The sequence below is a fragment of the Oryzias melastigma genome, linkage group LG2, assembly GCF_002922805.2.
Source record: "Oryzias melastigma strain HK-1 linkage group LG2, ASM292280v2, whole genome shotgun sequence".
NCBI classification, from domain to species: domain Eukaryota; kingdom Metazoa; phylum Chordata; class Actinopteri; order Beloniformes; family Adrianichthyidae; genus Oryzias; species Oryzias melastigma.
The window spans coordinates 138,412-154,659 of record NC_050513.1 but is presented as its reverse complement, the minus strand read 5'-3'; the positions used below and the strand labels follow the sequence as shown (position 1 = coordinate 154,659).

Genomic DNA, 16,248 nt, shown 5'->3' with positions numbered 1-16,248 from the left:
GGGATGGGGGAGTAGCTGCCGTACTGGTGTGAAGACGGCGGCAGGGCGGGCGTTCCCAGAGGGAGCGCTCCGGGGCGTTTGCTGAAGTAGTGGCCGCCATCGTCCCAGCGCGGGCGTTGCTGGCTGTGGCCGTTGGTCAGCTCCACCTGCCCCAGCGAGCTGGTACGAGGGTGGAAGCTGCCGATCACCGGGCTGGAACACTGGCTGCGCGTCCCGGAGCCGAAGGGCCGGGCGCCGGCCGCGCCGCGCCGCTCTCGGCTCTGCAGGACCTCGTCCAGCAGCGTGCTGTGCAGCGGCAGGCGGCTGCTGAACGAGCTCCCGTTCGACAAAAGGTCGGCAGCGGTCACCTCCTGACTAAACCTGTTGGCGGTGTGACACTGATCGGTGGCGTTGCGGTTACCCAGAATGCCCTGCTGCTGCCCCACCACCCCCTGCTGCATCATGCCCTGATGGTTGGTGTGGTAGAAACCGTTTACAGCCCCGAACAGACTGCTGGTTCTGCCCCCCTCCCTGTTGCTGTCACTGGCGCCGATGCCGTGGCCGCCGTGGCCGCCGTGGCCCCTGCTGCCCTTTGTCACATCACATTCACTGTCTATGTCACTGCAGTCTATGTACGGAATAGAGGAGCTGCTGCCTCTGTCTGCCCTGCAGGCTGGACCTGGGTTGAGGAGGTGCTGGTTCGGTTCTGCGCCGTGGTGGTTCTGGCGGATGGCGTCCTGTTTGGCGGTTTTGTCATGGAAAGCCGGCGCCGCCTCGGGCAGATCCTCCAGGCCGTTGGATCTGGCGTCCTGCGGCAACCTTCCCAAGTCGGGCTGGTCCGTTAGCGGCCCTGACGAGGCATTCTGGGAAACAGACACAGACACTCAGGCTCCGTCCCCCACACAGCAGCAAACTAACTGACGACCATGCAGGTGTAGGCGGAGTCACCTCATGAGGCACTTGCAGGCGGAGGGAAGACGAGTGCGGCGACATGCTGCTGCTGGACAGGATCTTACTGTGCTTCCTGTGGAGACAGAGTCCGCCATGAACACGTTCAACCACAGGCGGCGGCCGGGAGGAGGACGCTCACCTCTCAAAGGGGATCTTCTTAAACTCAGAGTCCTTCACGTAGTCGATCAGCTGCTTCTGGGTGCGGCCGCTGCAGGACAGACGACGGGGAGAAGGTCAGATCTGTCCTCCTGAATACAGGAGACACCTGAATCCTGAAAACACGTCTGACAGCTGAAGAAATCAGTATGGGAAAAACTCATGAAAAAAAACTCTTTTCCGAAAATGACAGTTTTTCTGTTGGTTTATCTCCATAGCAACCATTAAATTTTTTGCTCTTTTGAGGGTGACGAACAGATCTATGTAACTTTGAGAGCAATCGGCATAAATATATTTTAGGATTTCCTTAGCAACTGAGGTTTTTTGCTGTCGTTATTCAGCTTGAGACAACCATTCATGTCATAGATTTTCACAACAATCCACTGAAAACTATGTGAGTCAATTCCTTTACGTCCAAAAAACAAACAAAACAACACATTTATAAAATCTGGAAAAAAATAGTTGATTTAAATCAAAGATTTAGTTTTATCTTGATAGAAAACAGTTTTTAATGCAGAATTGCATGTTACATGCATTTCAAATGATTGGTCATCTACTGGAAGGTTTAAGGCAGAGAAAACACAAAAACATCAACTATAATGAAATGATGCTTTTATTGTGAGAATCAATGTGCAAACATTCCACAAAAAATGCTTTTGATCAGAAACTGTATGTTTAATCTCATCCTGATAGAAAAATGTGGAGTTCAGAAAAGGGAACTGAAAGGGAACGAAGCTCCTCACCTGAACCTGAAGGAAGAGCCTCGGGTGAACAGGATGGGTTTGGGTTTGGGTTTGGGCTCCTCGAACAGCCTGAAGAAGGCGTGGTACTCCACGCAGATCTTCCAGAACACCTTGCAGCAGTCCCTGCTGGCCATGGCGAACTCCAGCGTGTCATGGTGAGCGCTTTGCTGCAGCACAAACCCCCACAGTCAGTCTGGGGAGGTCCAGAAGACACAGACAGAGGGAGAGGTTCTGCTGGGACTCACGGCCGGGTCGGCTCTCAGCTTGATCAGGAACCGCTTGCGCTTGAAACTCAGCTTACGGATCTTGGCCCAGTTGAAGGCGTTGATTTTTGTGTGATTCTAAAAAAAAAAAACAGACAGGAAATTTATTAATATCCACAGACATTTCAGAGGATCAGCAGCAGAGCTCCACTGGAGGGAGTGGTCCCACCACAGAACCAGAACCACATGTCAGCAGGTCTGAGCTTCAGAACAGTTTAAACATTGAATTTTCTTCCCACCACCAGGAGAAACTTTAACACGCCTCACTCTCCTCCAGAACCGACTGCAGACAAACATCTCTAGAACATAACCGTCTAAATGTGATGGTCTAAACCAGGGCTCCCCAAACTTGTTTTTGTGATCCATAGAACTTCTGCTCTCTGATGTGTGCTCGGTTTGTAGGCTAGCCAAAAAAGTAACAATCACAGCCTAAACATTTACGGTGTTCCAGAAAGCCAAACATTGCCAAATTTTAAATAATTCACTTCTGTACTCATCATAGGAAAAAAAACGAAAACATTTGAAAAACTAGGTATATAGTATTACCTGTGATAAAGCTAGTGTGAATGCTGTAAGCCACAGGTGTCGAACTCCAGGCCTGGAGGGCCGGTGTCCTACATGTTTTCCAACCAACCTGCCTTTGAAGCTCTTTATTGGCCAAACACACCTGATCCAGGTAATCAGCAGCAGATGAGGCAGGATTTCTGGAAAACCAGCAGGACATCGGCCCTCGAGGACTTGAGTTTGACACCCCTGCTGTAAGCTGAATGTGGCCACTAAAGATGATAGTGCTAATAGCTGAAAATGCTAAAGTTGATAGCTAGCTAAAATATTAGCAAGTTGGCAAATTTTCCTGAAAAACTGAAAAATCTAATTTAGCCAAAACAGCTAGCATCTATCTGAAATATTAGCTAAATCCCAAACTGACCTGAAAAACTCAAAATCTAAATAAACCAAAACAGATATCATTTAGGTGAAATATTTGCTAAACTCCAAAATAGTTACACAAAAAACAGAGAAAACCCAAATAAGCCAAAACAGCTAGCATCTAGCTGAAATATAAGATAAATGCCAAATTAGTCACAAAAAAACAGTAAATGTCTAATTTAGCCAAAACAGCTAGCATGTGGATAAAATATTAGATAAACCCCAAATTAGCCAAGAAATCCTGAGTAACTGCCAAAACAGTCAAAATAGCTGCATAAAAAGAGCTGAATGAAAGAGCTGAAGAGCTGTGGACGTCCCAAAAAACGTACAGTTGGAAAATGATAAAACAGAAGAAAAAGTGAATCATAGTTGAGAAGGGAGGGATAAAAAGTCCCGCTCTGGGTCTCTGTCTGGGTTTCTGATGAGGGGCCGGGCAAAATGTGGAGTTGGGCCTGATCCGGCCCGCGGGCCGTAGTCGGGGGTCTAAACGTGTCGTTCTGCTTCACCTGGAACACCAGCACGCCGGTGTGCGCCACCGACAGGCTGAGGTGGCTGCCCTCGCGGTCCTTCGCCGGATGCAGGCGGACGCCGTACATCTCCAGCCGCCGCGCGATCTCCAGCAGCTGGTAGTCCGACTCCGCCGGGGTCTGACCGCTGCAACCAGACGAGAGCGAGGGCACCGTTACCGTGGCAACACAGAGCACAGAGAAGCTTTCAAGCTGTGGTGAGTTTTTAATCAGGAGCAGAAAGAAATCTGACACAAACAGCGTTTTTGTTTCCCCACTAAATCTGGAAGCAGCTTCCTGTTTCCTGAATAGCGCGGCTGAATTAGCCACTTCCTTCCTGTGCTGGCAGTAGGGGGGGCAGAGCGGGCTGCGCCGGGCCCGCGGGGGCTCAAACCTTTGCTTTTGTTTTGATCTCTTATCAGACTGTGTGGAAACGAAGGCCTGCGCTGACAGAGGAGGAAAACAGAGCGATGATGGGAACGAGCGGCGGTCTCAGGGGGTGGGGGGGGCGTCTCAGCGGGACGACCTTCTGGGTGGTGGAAGTAGTTGTGTGACGGGCGTGTTCATAAATGCACGTGTGAATTCACAGATAATCCTGAAGGAATGTGCAGTCTGTCATGGGCACCGCTTCAACACTTCCTACAGTAACATTTCATCAAAACCAGACGCCGCTTCTAGACGGGAACGCCGGAACTCACGTGTGCTTACGGTGACACTCCATGATCTTGTCTCGGATGGCGTCCTGGTCTGGAAGGTACTTGTTGTGAAGGAGGTGCTGCCAGCTCTGAGTCTCATCGAAGTCTCCGATCTCAGCTGGAGAGGGAGGGAAGGTGTTGAGTGAAGGAGAAGAAAGAGCTCCACGTCTCATTCCTTCTGAAATCTTCATGAACTTTGCTGAAGCATGAAGCTCCAGCTGCACAAACTGACCCACACGCTGCGCCGCCTGCAGATGCACGCGCAGGCTAAGCACCGGCGGTTGCCGTGACAACCGACCAATATCCCCCTTCATGCTGTGCAGCCGTCTGCGAGTCACTGTCGAATGCCCGCTGCACACGCGGCAACACAAAGACTGTCACGGTAGACGAGTGAACTCTAGTTTGACTTCCAGGTTGAAGCGCATTAAAGATTAATCGATTGGAGGCGGGCTGAGTTCAACATCCCCCCCCCACCGGCAGAACTCCAGTAACTGTACGGTATGGCAGGGGGGTCAACCTCAGTCCCACAAGGGGACAAAATCCAAAACACACCTTAGATCACCGGCCAAACAGGACAAGTATTTACTGAACGCTCTAAAATGACATTTTTACAACTGTAACTTTTTTACATAATTATGAACTAGATATATAGAATTATCTGCAATAGTGCGAGTGTGAATGCAGTAAGCTGAATTTGGCCGCTGAAGATGCTGAAATTGATAAGTCAGCTAAAATATTAACTAAAAACCAAATTAGTCTAAAAAATGAAAAGAAAAAAACCTTTGGCCAAAACAGCTAGCATGTAACAAAATATTAGCTAAACTCTGAAACAGCCCAAAAAGCTAAAATAAAAAAGGTTAAATTAGCAAAAACATCTAGCAAGTAAATATTAGCTAAACTCAAAAACAGCCCAAAAAGCTAAAAAAAAAAGCCTAAATGAGCTAAAACAGCTAGCATGTAGCTGAAATATTAGCTAAACTCCAAAATAGCCTAAAAAAATCGTAGTAAATCCTAAAAAAGTCCAAATAGCTAGCAGGATGCCAATTTTTAAAACTTAAAAACTGTTACTTTTTAACATAATAATAAAAAAGGCAGGAATATTATTCCAGAATAAATCAACTTAAACCTTAAATAACTTTCAATATTTTACTCTCCATAAATATATATTTTGTCAAAATTATACGAGTTAGAAATGAGCACAAGATAACATCGGGTCATTAATAACAATAAAATAAAATGATCTGGAGGGCCGGATAGAATTAGCTGGAGGGCCGGATCCGGCCCCCGGGCCTTGACTTTGACACGTGGTCTTTGGAGTTATCCTCCATAAACGGTACAGTTTGGAAGAGTCTAAATGCCCTTGAGAAGAAGTCGTACACCAGAGAACGCAGACAGACATAAACAGACGGAACCAGAAGGTCCGCCGAAGCCTCGGGCTTCACTGAAACTCACACTGAATGATGTGGGACACCATGAGGGCGGCGCTGGAGTCGTTGCAGATGAGGCGACCGCAGGCCAGGTCGCGTTTGATCTGCAGGGCGAACAGGTACCTGAGGGCGGGAAAAACGGGAGGAGAAACTGTTGAAAATCATCCATCGGGTGAGAGTCACAAAAAAGACAGAATTATAATCCATTCAATCCAATTAAATTTACAAAGAAAACAAATTCCAGACAAAAACAGTTTTCCTGTTGATGCTTTTAACAAAAAAAAGACTATTTTATTCATGAAAATTCCTACTTTATTCATTCAAAAATACATTATTAATCAAAATGTTTCGAATCATTAATGTTTTCATTGATTGTAGTTTTGGATCACAGAGAAAACACTTTTTCAAGCCTGATCTGATACTAAATGACATACAGATAAAATAAAATGATCTGTTGGGATTTTTACAGGAATAAAATAAAAAAAACTAAATTTAAAAAAATAACATTTTAAATTTAAACTGAAAACTTCCATTTAAAGAATATAAACCTGAAACTTTTATCAAATGAAAAAATGTGCTAAGTTTGGCTAATAATGCTAGTGTTCTAAGTGGGCGGGGCTACAGAGAGATGATTGACATGGGGGGATGGAGTTTATGCCAACGTCCGTCCTCTCCCCTCCTCTGATGGACCAAACTTTGGCGGAGCGATGACACGAGCGGCACCAAAAAGTCGCTTCGCTGGAACGGAAGCAACGCAGCTGTACCCTCTTTCCAGATAACCGATGGGCTCAAAGCCCCGCCCCCATCGACTCCGAACAGGAATATGGAATTTAAATTAAGCTTAGAATTAAACAGTGAAGAGGGAGAAAAACTTACAAAAAAACATATAAAAGTACTAAAAGGAGATGTTACAAAACATATTTTGTTGAGAAACTGATTTATTTTTATAGTTTTTAATTAAAGATTTCCTTATTTCTTAAAATCTAAAATCATTTTTCTGAACTTAACAAATTTTCTTTTAAATGTACAATATTTGTTTTCCAGTTTTTTAAAGTGTATTTTCTGGTTTTAGACTAAGTTTACATTTACTTTAACCCTGGAAAAACTAGAGGGTTAAAAAATGAAAAAAAAAAACATTTTTTTGGGGTGTTGTTATTTGCTGCAACCAAAAAAAAAATCATTAAAAAAAAAAAAATAAAAAAAAAAAACGATAAAAATCCCTTGAAAAGTCTAGGAGAACGTTGTTTTTGGTTCCTCCGGGTCAAACCTGAAGGACCAGATTTGTGTTTTCTGGGTTTATTCACGTCAGATGATTTAAAACATAAATAAGTAAATGTCCTGTTTTTATGACTCCAGGCACATTCCCTGAGCTGATGTAAAATTCATGTCCCATTAAGTTAATGAGCCATTCCAGTCTTATGTTAGCCCTCAGTAAAAGTCGCTTCAATCCCCAAATTTCTCTGCAGACTCTTAAAGTCAAAATCGGGCTTTTAGAGGAGAACGTTCATCTTTCTGTCTGCAGCAGAAACCTTGCGTGTCCAAACTCAAGACAGGAGAGAAGTGCATGCTGGGAGGGGTTTTCTGGTCATTACGAGGCAGTCCAGCTGAGCTTCATGGGAAAAAAAAACGATGTGGGAGGAGGACAAACAAACAAGCGCAGACTGAAAGAGTTCAGACGAGGCTCCAGAGGATTGAAAAGCGTCTCTTTTTAGCAGCTTTTATGGATCCTAAATGACAGAGGAAACGTCTAAAAGCAGCACTTTATAACTTTACATTAAAACTACTGTAAAAACCACCAAACTCCTCGGAATTCTCACCGGGTCAACTCCTCCATGAGCTGCGTGTGGTCAGGAGGGAAGAACTTCACCACGAAGCGAAGGATGGTGTTTTTAGGCCCTAAAGACACACACCAGAAGGAGGAGGAGCTTAAGGAAACACGAGGATGCAGAAAAGGTTTCCTTTCCGTCCCGTTAAAACAGATGCAGAACGTTTGGACGTCGAGAGGCGAGGTCACTCACGTCGGATCTGCTTGAGCGTGGGCTTCAGCAGGTCCAGCCACACCTGAGGAGAGAGCAGACACCGCTTAAAGACCGTTTCTGCACCACATCTTCACCGCTGGGAAACAGGGAATCCGATTTTAGGCTGGAGGCTTTAAGTGTCTGGAGATTAGTGCTGCTAAAAACCATTATTTTAATAATCTAATCACAGATTATTTTTTCTAATTAGTTGACTAATTAGGTCATGCGTAAACTGGATGAAAAGAACACATCTTAACCATCATTAGCTTTAAGATAACTACAAACTAGTGTGAATGCTGTTAGCTGAATTTGGCCGCTGAAGATGCTAGTGGTGATAGCTGAAAATGCTGAAATTGATTGCTAAAAATGCTAGTGCTGATATCTGAAAACACTGAAGCTAATAACCAGCTAAAATATTAGTTTAATGCCAAATAAGCCTAAAAAACTTTTAAAAAAGCCCAATTTGGCCAAAATAGCTAGTATGCAACTGAAATATTAGCTAAACTTAAAATTAGCCTAAAAAACCTTAATAAAACCTAAAATAGTCCAGAAATCTATCAGAATGTTATTATACTTTCAACTTTACTACACTCTGACTCCATATTATATAAAGTAACGACTAATCGACTATTAAATTAGTCGTAGACTATTTTAATAGTCGATTAGTCGACTAACCGTGGCAGCTCTACTGGAGATCACGTCCAGGTTCAAACCTTCAAGGACAGAGATTCCTAAAGAAGCTTATTGGTCAAATAAAACTCATCAAATAGATCACGCCTCATTCATGCCAACATTTTGAGTTTGAACTCTCTGCTGTGAGGCGACGAAACGAGCATCTGTTTTGACTTTAAGCAGCCATCCAGACCTGACCGGGTTACGCAGCAGCAGTTGCAGCTGCAGCCGCAGCCGCAGACACACCCGTGCATTACACGGCACGTCTGCAGACGCTTCCATCATGGAAAACCCCAGAGCTGCGTCTCCCGCCGTCGTCTTACCATCATCTTCCGATGATCCTGGTACTCCAGCCCGAAGTAGTCGGCCTCGGTCAGGTTGAGGTGAGCGCAGACCAGGTCAAAGAGGCCCTTTCCAGGTGAGCGTTGCTGCAGGAGAAGAAGATCAGAGTGAAGCAGCCACATCTGCGCGGGTCTCCAGAGAGGAATTGGTTTTCATCCTCCATCTCTACGTCTGGAGCAGCGGATCTATGTTTATCTGGGCTCCAGGTTCATGTGTGATGGGGAGCTGGAGGTCAGGGCTCAGCTGGTGCCCCTCTGCTGTCTGTTGTTCTTTAATAAGGAGGTTCCACCTGAGGCGAGGAGGAAACCGCAGTCTGCAGTCTACAGCTCTCATCTAAAACTAACACCAGAAAAATCCCTTTTAGACCAAAACAAATGAAAATCTGCCAACCAGTTTCCATGAAGTTTCCTGGGAATCTGCTCTGGAATGACTAAAAACCTCTGACATTTATGACAGTTTATTATTTATATATATATATATTTAAATGTACCTATGTCTGAAAATCAAATGAAGATGAAATGTCTGTCCAGAATGATGAAGAGGAGAAGAACTCATTTGACGGTAAAGACATGGATTTGTCAGAAAGAGAAGATATTTCATCTCAAAACTCTGATTTCTGGAGTGTCTTGTGCCCAGACATGAGCCGGACGGCGTCATTTCCTCCACAGACAGCAGAGAGAGGCTCACGCTGGAAACCGTACTGAAGTAATAAAGGTCAGAGGAATGCAGATGGGAAGCTCTGCAGCCTCAAATATCCTCACGACAACACAGGAACGCTGCAGAGACGGCAGAGCTCCTGGAGCTGCAGGAGCAAACCTCACAGCCAGCCAGAGGCCTTTCAGGGTCTGGAGGCAGAAGATCTCCAGGATTCTGCTGCTGTTCATGCCGTGAATTCCTGGCTTGTTTTGGAAAAAGTCTGAAGTGTTTTCTGGATCAACAGTCAAAACAGAAACACGTACCATCAGTCCACGCCGCTCTGCCACTTTAAGGAGCTCTTATCAAACACCTGGAGGGTCATGAACAGGCGGAGCCACGACAGCCGTTTTCCTCTCGACCTGAGGGCGCTGGCAGGAAGTGACATCATGCTGCAATAAACCTGAACTGTGAGCTGCAGATGAACTCCGATGACCTGGCTTCGTCTGACTACTGTTCTTCTTTATCTGAAGCTGAATCCCTAAAGACGTAAACAGCAGCTGCAGTTCACATGCTAACCTCTAGACCAGGACTCAGCAACGTTTATGCCAATCTGAAATTTTCTCCTTAACAAGTTCGCTATCACCGACTATAAAGGGAGACCCAGTCAGGCAGCAGCATGGAGGCTCCTCCCACTGGGTTTGAGCTCACTGCCCGGCCTGGGATGTGAATCTTACACCAGCCAACTGATCCATCCAGCTCCCGCTGACTAAAATGTGAACTGAAATACAACAACATTGCCAATATATCTGAAATTTGAACAGGTCTTTCAAACGTATTCTGGCATTAGCTCAAAAAAGTGCTTTTATAACAATAGTGAAAAGGAAAACAAAGTTAAAATACTATTGCAACAACCGATTGGTTAACTAATCGACTATTTTAATAGTCGTCGACTATTTTAATAGTCGATTAGTCACTACTTTTTATTATGTGGAGTCAGAGTGTAGTAAAGTTGAAAGTTATAACGACATTCTGCTAGATTTATGGACTATTTTGGTATTTTTTTAAGGTTTTTTAGGCTATTTTGGAGTTTACCTAATATTTCTGCTACATACTAGCTGTTTTAGCCAACTTAGGCTTTTTTCATTCGGCATTTAGCTAATATTTTAGCTGGCTATCAGCTTCAGTGTTTTTAGCTGTCAATTTCAGCATCTTCAGCTATCAGCACTAGCATCTTCAGCAGCCAAATTCAGCTTACAGCTTTCACACTAGCATTATCACAGGTAATGTTATATATCTAGTTTGTAGTTAGTTTAAAGCTAATGATGGTTAAGATGTGTGCTTTACATCCACTTTGTACATGACCTGATTAGTCGACTAATCAGAAAAAATAATTGCTGAATAGTTGACTATTAAAATAATTGTTTGTGGCAGCACTAATTGCAACGATGTTTAATTGAAACAAAAAGTACTGCATTTGTGGTACGTCAGTGATGTGTGGTGAGGTTCATGGCTGGTGAGGCACTGACATCATCAGTCAGATTTACAAACATATGAACCCTACAGAGCTGCTGATTTGATTGACAACAGTTAGTGTGTTATTTAAAATTTAATTTCAACATTTTTCCTTTGTTTAAAAACTGTAAGATAGAAAAAAAAATCATAAAAATTGTTAGTATTGACCTACTTTTACTTATAAATGAAGTCTGTGTGCTGTTCCTTCTGAAGAAACACACCAATAACCTGTTTGTAGATGTCTTCCTTTTCCTTCTTCAGTTTTAAAAATCTCTTCGTCTTAATGGAGATCGCTCCCAGTAACGAGTCTCCACAAATTCCTGAGTTTGGACACGTAATCCAAAATGATGCTAAACAATATTAAAGACTATCTGGACTTGCTTCCGCTAACTGTATTATTCTTTAGTGTCACATTCTCCAGGATCTCCAGCGCCCTCTGTCTTGAGGTAGGGTTACTGCGGACCTCACCTAGTGTATTTCTAAAGCACTATTTTAGTGGATAAAAGATAAATAAGTCACAGAGTGGTATCATTTTTATCAGACAGATGGTGAGAAATAAGCAAATGAGGTCATTCTAAATAAAGTGTCTTTTATCATAATAAAAAGATCAAAATAGTAAACCATGTGTCAGCTGCAGCTCCAGTCAGTGTGTGCAGCACAGGTGAGGCTCAGACTGCTGGTGCCTCACCTGCCACTGTGTCATTTTTTTTTTGTTAACCAAAGAAACGTTGAAAACCCACGCAGAAAAAGGTAATCATAGAATAGACACGTCTAAAAATATTTTATTTTAGTTTTTAATAAATAAATGTCATTTCATTTCTGTGTTTTTAAGCTATATTTTGCAGGTGAGTCTGTGTCTCACCTGCCTCTCCTGGCTGTACGCCACTAAACAACAGGACTGGATCCGTCTGAACAAAATATCATCAATTTCTAAGAACCATGAAATAATTAACTTCATGCAAGTTCATTCTGTGATAGTGTTTTTGTTGCATGTAAGATCAAAGTTTCTACTTTTTAGTTAGTTTGCTAATTAAATATACATTTTCTACAAATGGACAGCATCGTTCTTTTTATTCATCCCCAGTGAATGTAGAAGCCATAAACTGTAGTTTTTAATTTAAAAACTTCTTCACATTTCATAGACGTTTGGCAGAACACAAAGAAAGTCTGGGTATAATCTGACCTCGCTTATTTATTATTCAACAAACTGAACTTATCCTTTCATAAAGTCAGCCGCTGTGACGCCAAAAACCAGCTGTGCAGTCATGACCGTGTGCAACAGCTTTGTGCTTTCCCCGTCACACACGCGCTTATATCACCCCTCCTGCCATCTCATCGGCGACAGTTTTAACATTTCAACGTTTTGAACGCTGGGCCAGCAGACTCCGCCTACTTTCAGTGAAGTCGGTTTTCTCAAGAAGATGTTAAAAAGAGACAAGAAGGGTTTTTCTGACCAATGGAACAGCTGTTAATTTTTAAATAGAAGTCTATGAGATTTTACAGGTCCTTCCTGTTTGGAACGCCAGGGGGAGGGAGGAGTCTCTTAGTCTGGTGGTCACGTTCCATCTACTTTTATAAACCATTTTTAAAATGGCAAAGTGGGGTGTGGCCTGTTGATTGACAGCTGATGTCAAACTAAAAAAACAATTTTCCCTAAGGTAAAGGATGTGATGTCATATCCTGTTGAATTAGAGGCATTTAAATTCTCTGTGACGACATCTCTTCATGTTCCAAAGAAGAACCCAAAACAATCTCTTTATGGACTTTATCTGATGAAGATGCTCAGGTTTGGATCTCTGTATCTCCTTTGGAGACTGAAGAAAAGAAAGAAGCATTCAGGTTTTTGTTCAAATAAACTAACGTGTTTGAGAAATGTTGAGGTGGAGCAGACTGAAGTCCTTCCACTTCAGATCACAGCCGCTCCTTTCAGAGACTTCCATCAATGAGGCTCTCTGAGTCCACCACAAACACACAGAATTAGATTGTATCAGAGCTGAGCTTTGGTCTCACGTCCTGCAGTGCATTCTGGGATTTCTTCCAGACAGAGCTCCAGTCTGGTCTGGATTTTCATGTAGAAAAACGCGTCTCTGGATGATTGTGAAGTCTGGCAGGAAACCATGTGGTGACAAACACACAGAAGAAACCTGTTTGGAACATGAAAACATCTCCCTCCTGAAGGAAACAGCTCTGAAGCCCCGCCCCTTTCTCCACGCCTCTCAGAAGATGTTTTTAGGGGAACCGAGGCACAAATTATAGGCTGAGTGTCACCACAGAGTTTAAAAATATCCATGAGGGTCAGCTGCCAGGAGGAACTCGTCCAAATAAACTCTTGAGCTTCTTCAACACTGCAGAGTATCGCTCCGTCAGGCGTGGGCGTGACTCCTCCTACTTCCTGTCCCACACGGTTCAGGGGCGGGAGCAACGCTGGAGAGTGGATTCAAAGATCTGGATGCCATCGTGGGAGGAGAAGACTTCACCACATCTCCTTCAGTCGCTTTTACTGATGAAAAAGCATGCATTAAACCCAACAAACCTGTGGTTATTTCACCTCCTCTGAGGTGAGGAGTGTCTCATCCTGAAACCCACACAAGCTCCTCCATGTTCTTCAACTCAGCCACAGATGAAAGTCAAACTAAATTCTCCCAACAAAGTGAGCAAAAACCCCAACTATTGCTCATGAAAGTGAGATATTAGGAGTCATTTCCACCTGACAGCCTCAGCATCAGACAGGATGGAGACCGACCATCAAAGGAGGAAAACTTGCTGAAACCTGCACTTCCTCCACGCCGCTCCCGCTGGGAACGCCAGCAGCTCCCAGCGGAAAAATACATAAAGTGGATGCCAGCTTTCACGTGAAAGTCATTTCTGCAGCTCCAAGAGAGCCTCCTCCGTTACCCACGGAGGAGAACTCAACAGTTCTGTTGGGATCTTCAGTCTGTGATCATGGTCACATGACAGGAAGCATCTCTGCTGCTCTTCAACAGAGAGATCTGAGAGTTCTGTTCAGGATCTCAGCCTTTACACTCTACAATCCCACCATGGTGTTCCCCCTCACACCATGACTCAGCACATCCCAAACACACACAGACTCCCTTCAGGATCCCAAAGCCCTGATCTCCCTGATCTGCCTGATCTCCTTGATCTCCCTGATCTCCCTGATCACCCTGATCACCCCCTAACAGAGCGTCAGGAGAGCGTCTTATTGCTGGTGGTTCCACAGCAGACCTTCATCACTAAACTGATGGCTTGGACATACGAGAACAGAAGTTTTCATCTTCAATTATGTCAACCAAAAGCTTCCAAATGAAAATGGATAAAAAGAAGTTTTATTGATCAATGATTGTAGCATATAACTCAGGAACAAACTTTGATGACATGGAAATCATCTACTTCCTTCTTTCAGTCAAACTCACAGCAGAGACGAGCAGGAAAACACGCAGGTTTAAATGCTCTGTCTAAAGGCATGCTGGGAAATACCTGCTCGAATAAAAAAAAGGGGGGGGGGGCACATAAACACGACCTTGTGTGTGTGTGTGTGTGTGAGTATGGTTTTGTTTTTGATTTTTGTGTGTGTCTGTGTTTTTGTGTATATCTGTGTATGTGTGTGTCTGTGTGTGTCTGTGTGTGTCTTTGTGTTTTTGATTTTCTGTGTGTTTTTTATTTAGCATGTGTGTGTTTGTGTGTGTCTGAGTGCATCTTGTAGATAAATGATCAAAAACAACAATGATTTTTATGCTTTTTGTTTGTTACTGCTGTAATTAACCAGGAGGTTGACAAAACAATAAAATAAAAATGACAAACTCCATTTCTTTCTATTTAAATCTCTGTTTGTTTTAAATTCTGATCTCCTGTCATAAATAAAAGTATAAATGAAGACAATTTCATACAAATAATTTCACTTTTTATATGTCCAGCAAAAAGACACACATATAAACAAACATTATATTAAAAAGTAAGAATTGTGGTTTGATTTGGGGATCGAATCGGATCAGAGCTTTAAGCCCCGCCCCCACATTGAACCTGACACAGTAGCGCCTCATGGGGGTTTCAGCTGCAAAACGTTTGAATAAAAAGAATAAGTTTATTCCAGGAACATTTTAATAAACTAAAGAAACTTATAGTTCAGAGAAAAAGTCCTTTGCTGGAGAGATGAAGATGAAATCTTTGGAAGGAGAACCAGGAATGACACATTCAAGAAGTTTCTCCCAGACTCCTGCTGACTTCCACCAATCAAAAGCCTGGATTTTCACCACCCGACAGTCATGAAGTGGGAGGAGACAACACATCACTAAAGATGACTCAGCATTTTTATCTCACACACTAAACAAACTTTAAGGACCATCAGCTGACCATGCTGCACAGATAGACCTCCAGAACATCTGCAGAACCAGCACAGATGGACCTCCAGAACATCTGCAGAACCAGCACAGATGGACCTCCACTACATCTCCAGAACCATCACAGATGGACCTCCAGAACATCTGCCAAACCATCACAGATGGACCTCAAGAACATCTCCAGAAACATCACAGATGGACCTCCACTACATCTCCAGAACCATCAGAGATGGGCCTCCACTACATCTCCAGAACCATCACAGATGGACCTCCTGAACATCAGCAGAACCATCACAGATGGACCTCCAGAACATCTGCAGAACCAGCACAGATGGACCACTACATCTCCAGAACCATCACAGATGGACCTCCACTGCATCTCCAGAACCATCAGAGATGGGCCTCCACTACATCTCCAGAACTATCACAGATGGACCTCCACTACATCTCCAGAACTATCACAGATGGACCTCCACTACATCTCCAGAACCATCACAGATGGACCTCCTGAACATCAGCAGAACCAGCACAGATGGACCTCCACTACATCTCCAGAACCATCACAGATGGACCTCCACTACATCTCCAGAACTATCACAGATGGACCTCCAGAACATCTCCAGAACCATCACAGATGGACCTCCAGAACATCTCCAGAACCATCACAGATGGACCTCCACTACATCTGCAGAACCAGCACAGATGGGCCTCCACTACATCTCCAGAACCATCACAGATGGGCCTCCACTACATCTCCAGAACCATCACAGATGGACCTCCACTACATCTCCAGAACCATCACAGATGGACCTCCTGAACATCAGCAGAACCATCACAGATGGACCTCCACTACATCTGCAGAACCAGCACAGATGGACCTCCAGAACATCTCCAGAACCATCACAGATGGACCTCCACTACATCTCCAGAACTATCACAGATGGACCTCCAGAACCATGTCCAGCAGGGCAGCAGAAGCCTCAGAGCTGCAGCAGCGTCTCTGTTCATTCACCGTGAAAAACTCGAGGATCTTCCACAGGCGGGAGGGCCTCATTCAGCAGCTTCTGTGTGTGTGTGTGTGTGT

The 16,248-nt window shown here is 44.0% G+C and overlaps 1 protein-coding gene across 1 annotated transcript in view; it reads right to left on the bottom strand.

The window, feature by feature from the left end:
* The window catches only part of LOC112159988 (FERM, ARHGEF and pleckstrin domain-containing protein 1), a 41,913-nt gene that overhangs the window by 13,381 nt on the left and 12,284 nt on the right, over nucleotides 1–16,248 (bottom strand). Inside the window, exons 3-13 of the mRNA XM_024294279.2 lie at nucleotides 8,661–8,765; nucleotides 7,666–7,708; nucleotides 7,465–7,543; nucleotides 5,673–5,770; nucleotides 4,224–4,338; nucleotides 3,526–3,673; nucleotides 2,075–2,170; nucleotides 1,830–1,996; nucleotides 1,070–1,138; nucleotides 928–1,003; nucleotides 659–842 (exon numbers count right to left, since the gene is read on the bottom strand). Of these exons, the coding sequence (XP_024150047.1) occupies nucleotides 659–842; nucleotides 928–1,003; nucleotides 1,070–1,138; nucleotides 1,830–1,996; nucleotides 2,075–2,170; nucleotides 3,526–3,673; nucleotides 4,224–4,338; nucleotides 5,673–5,770; nucleotides 7,465–7,543; nucleotides 7,666–7,708; nucleotides 8,661–8,765 (1,180 nt within the window). The remainder of the gene's footprint in view (nucleotides 1–658; nucleotides 843–927; nucleotides 1,004–1,069; nucleotides 1,139–1,829; nucleotides 1,997–2,074; nucleotides 2,171–3,525; nucleotides 3,674–4,223; nucleotides 4,339–5,672; nucleotides 5,771–7,464; nucleotides 7,544–7,665; nucleotides 7,709–8,660; nucleotides 8,766–16,248) is intronic.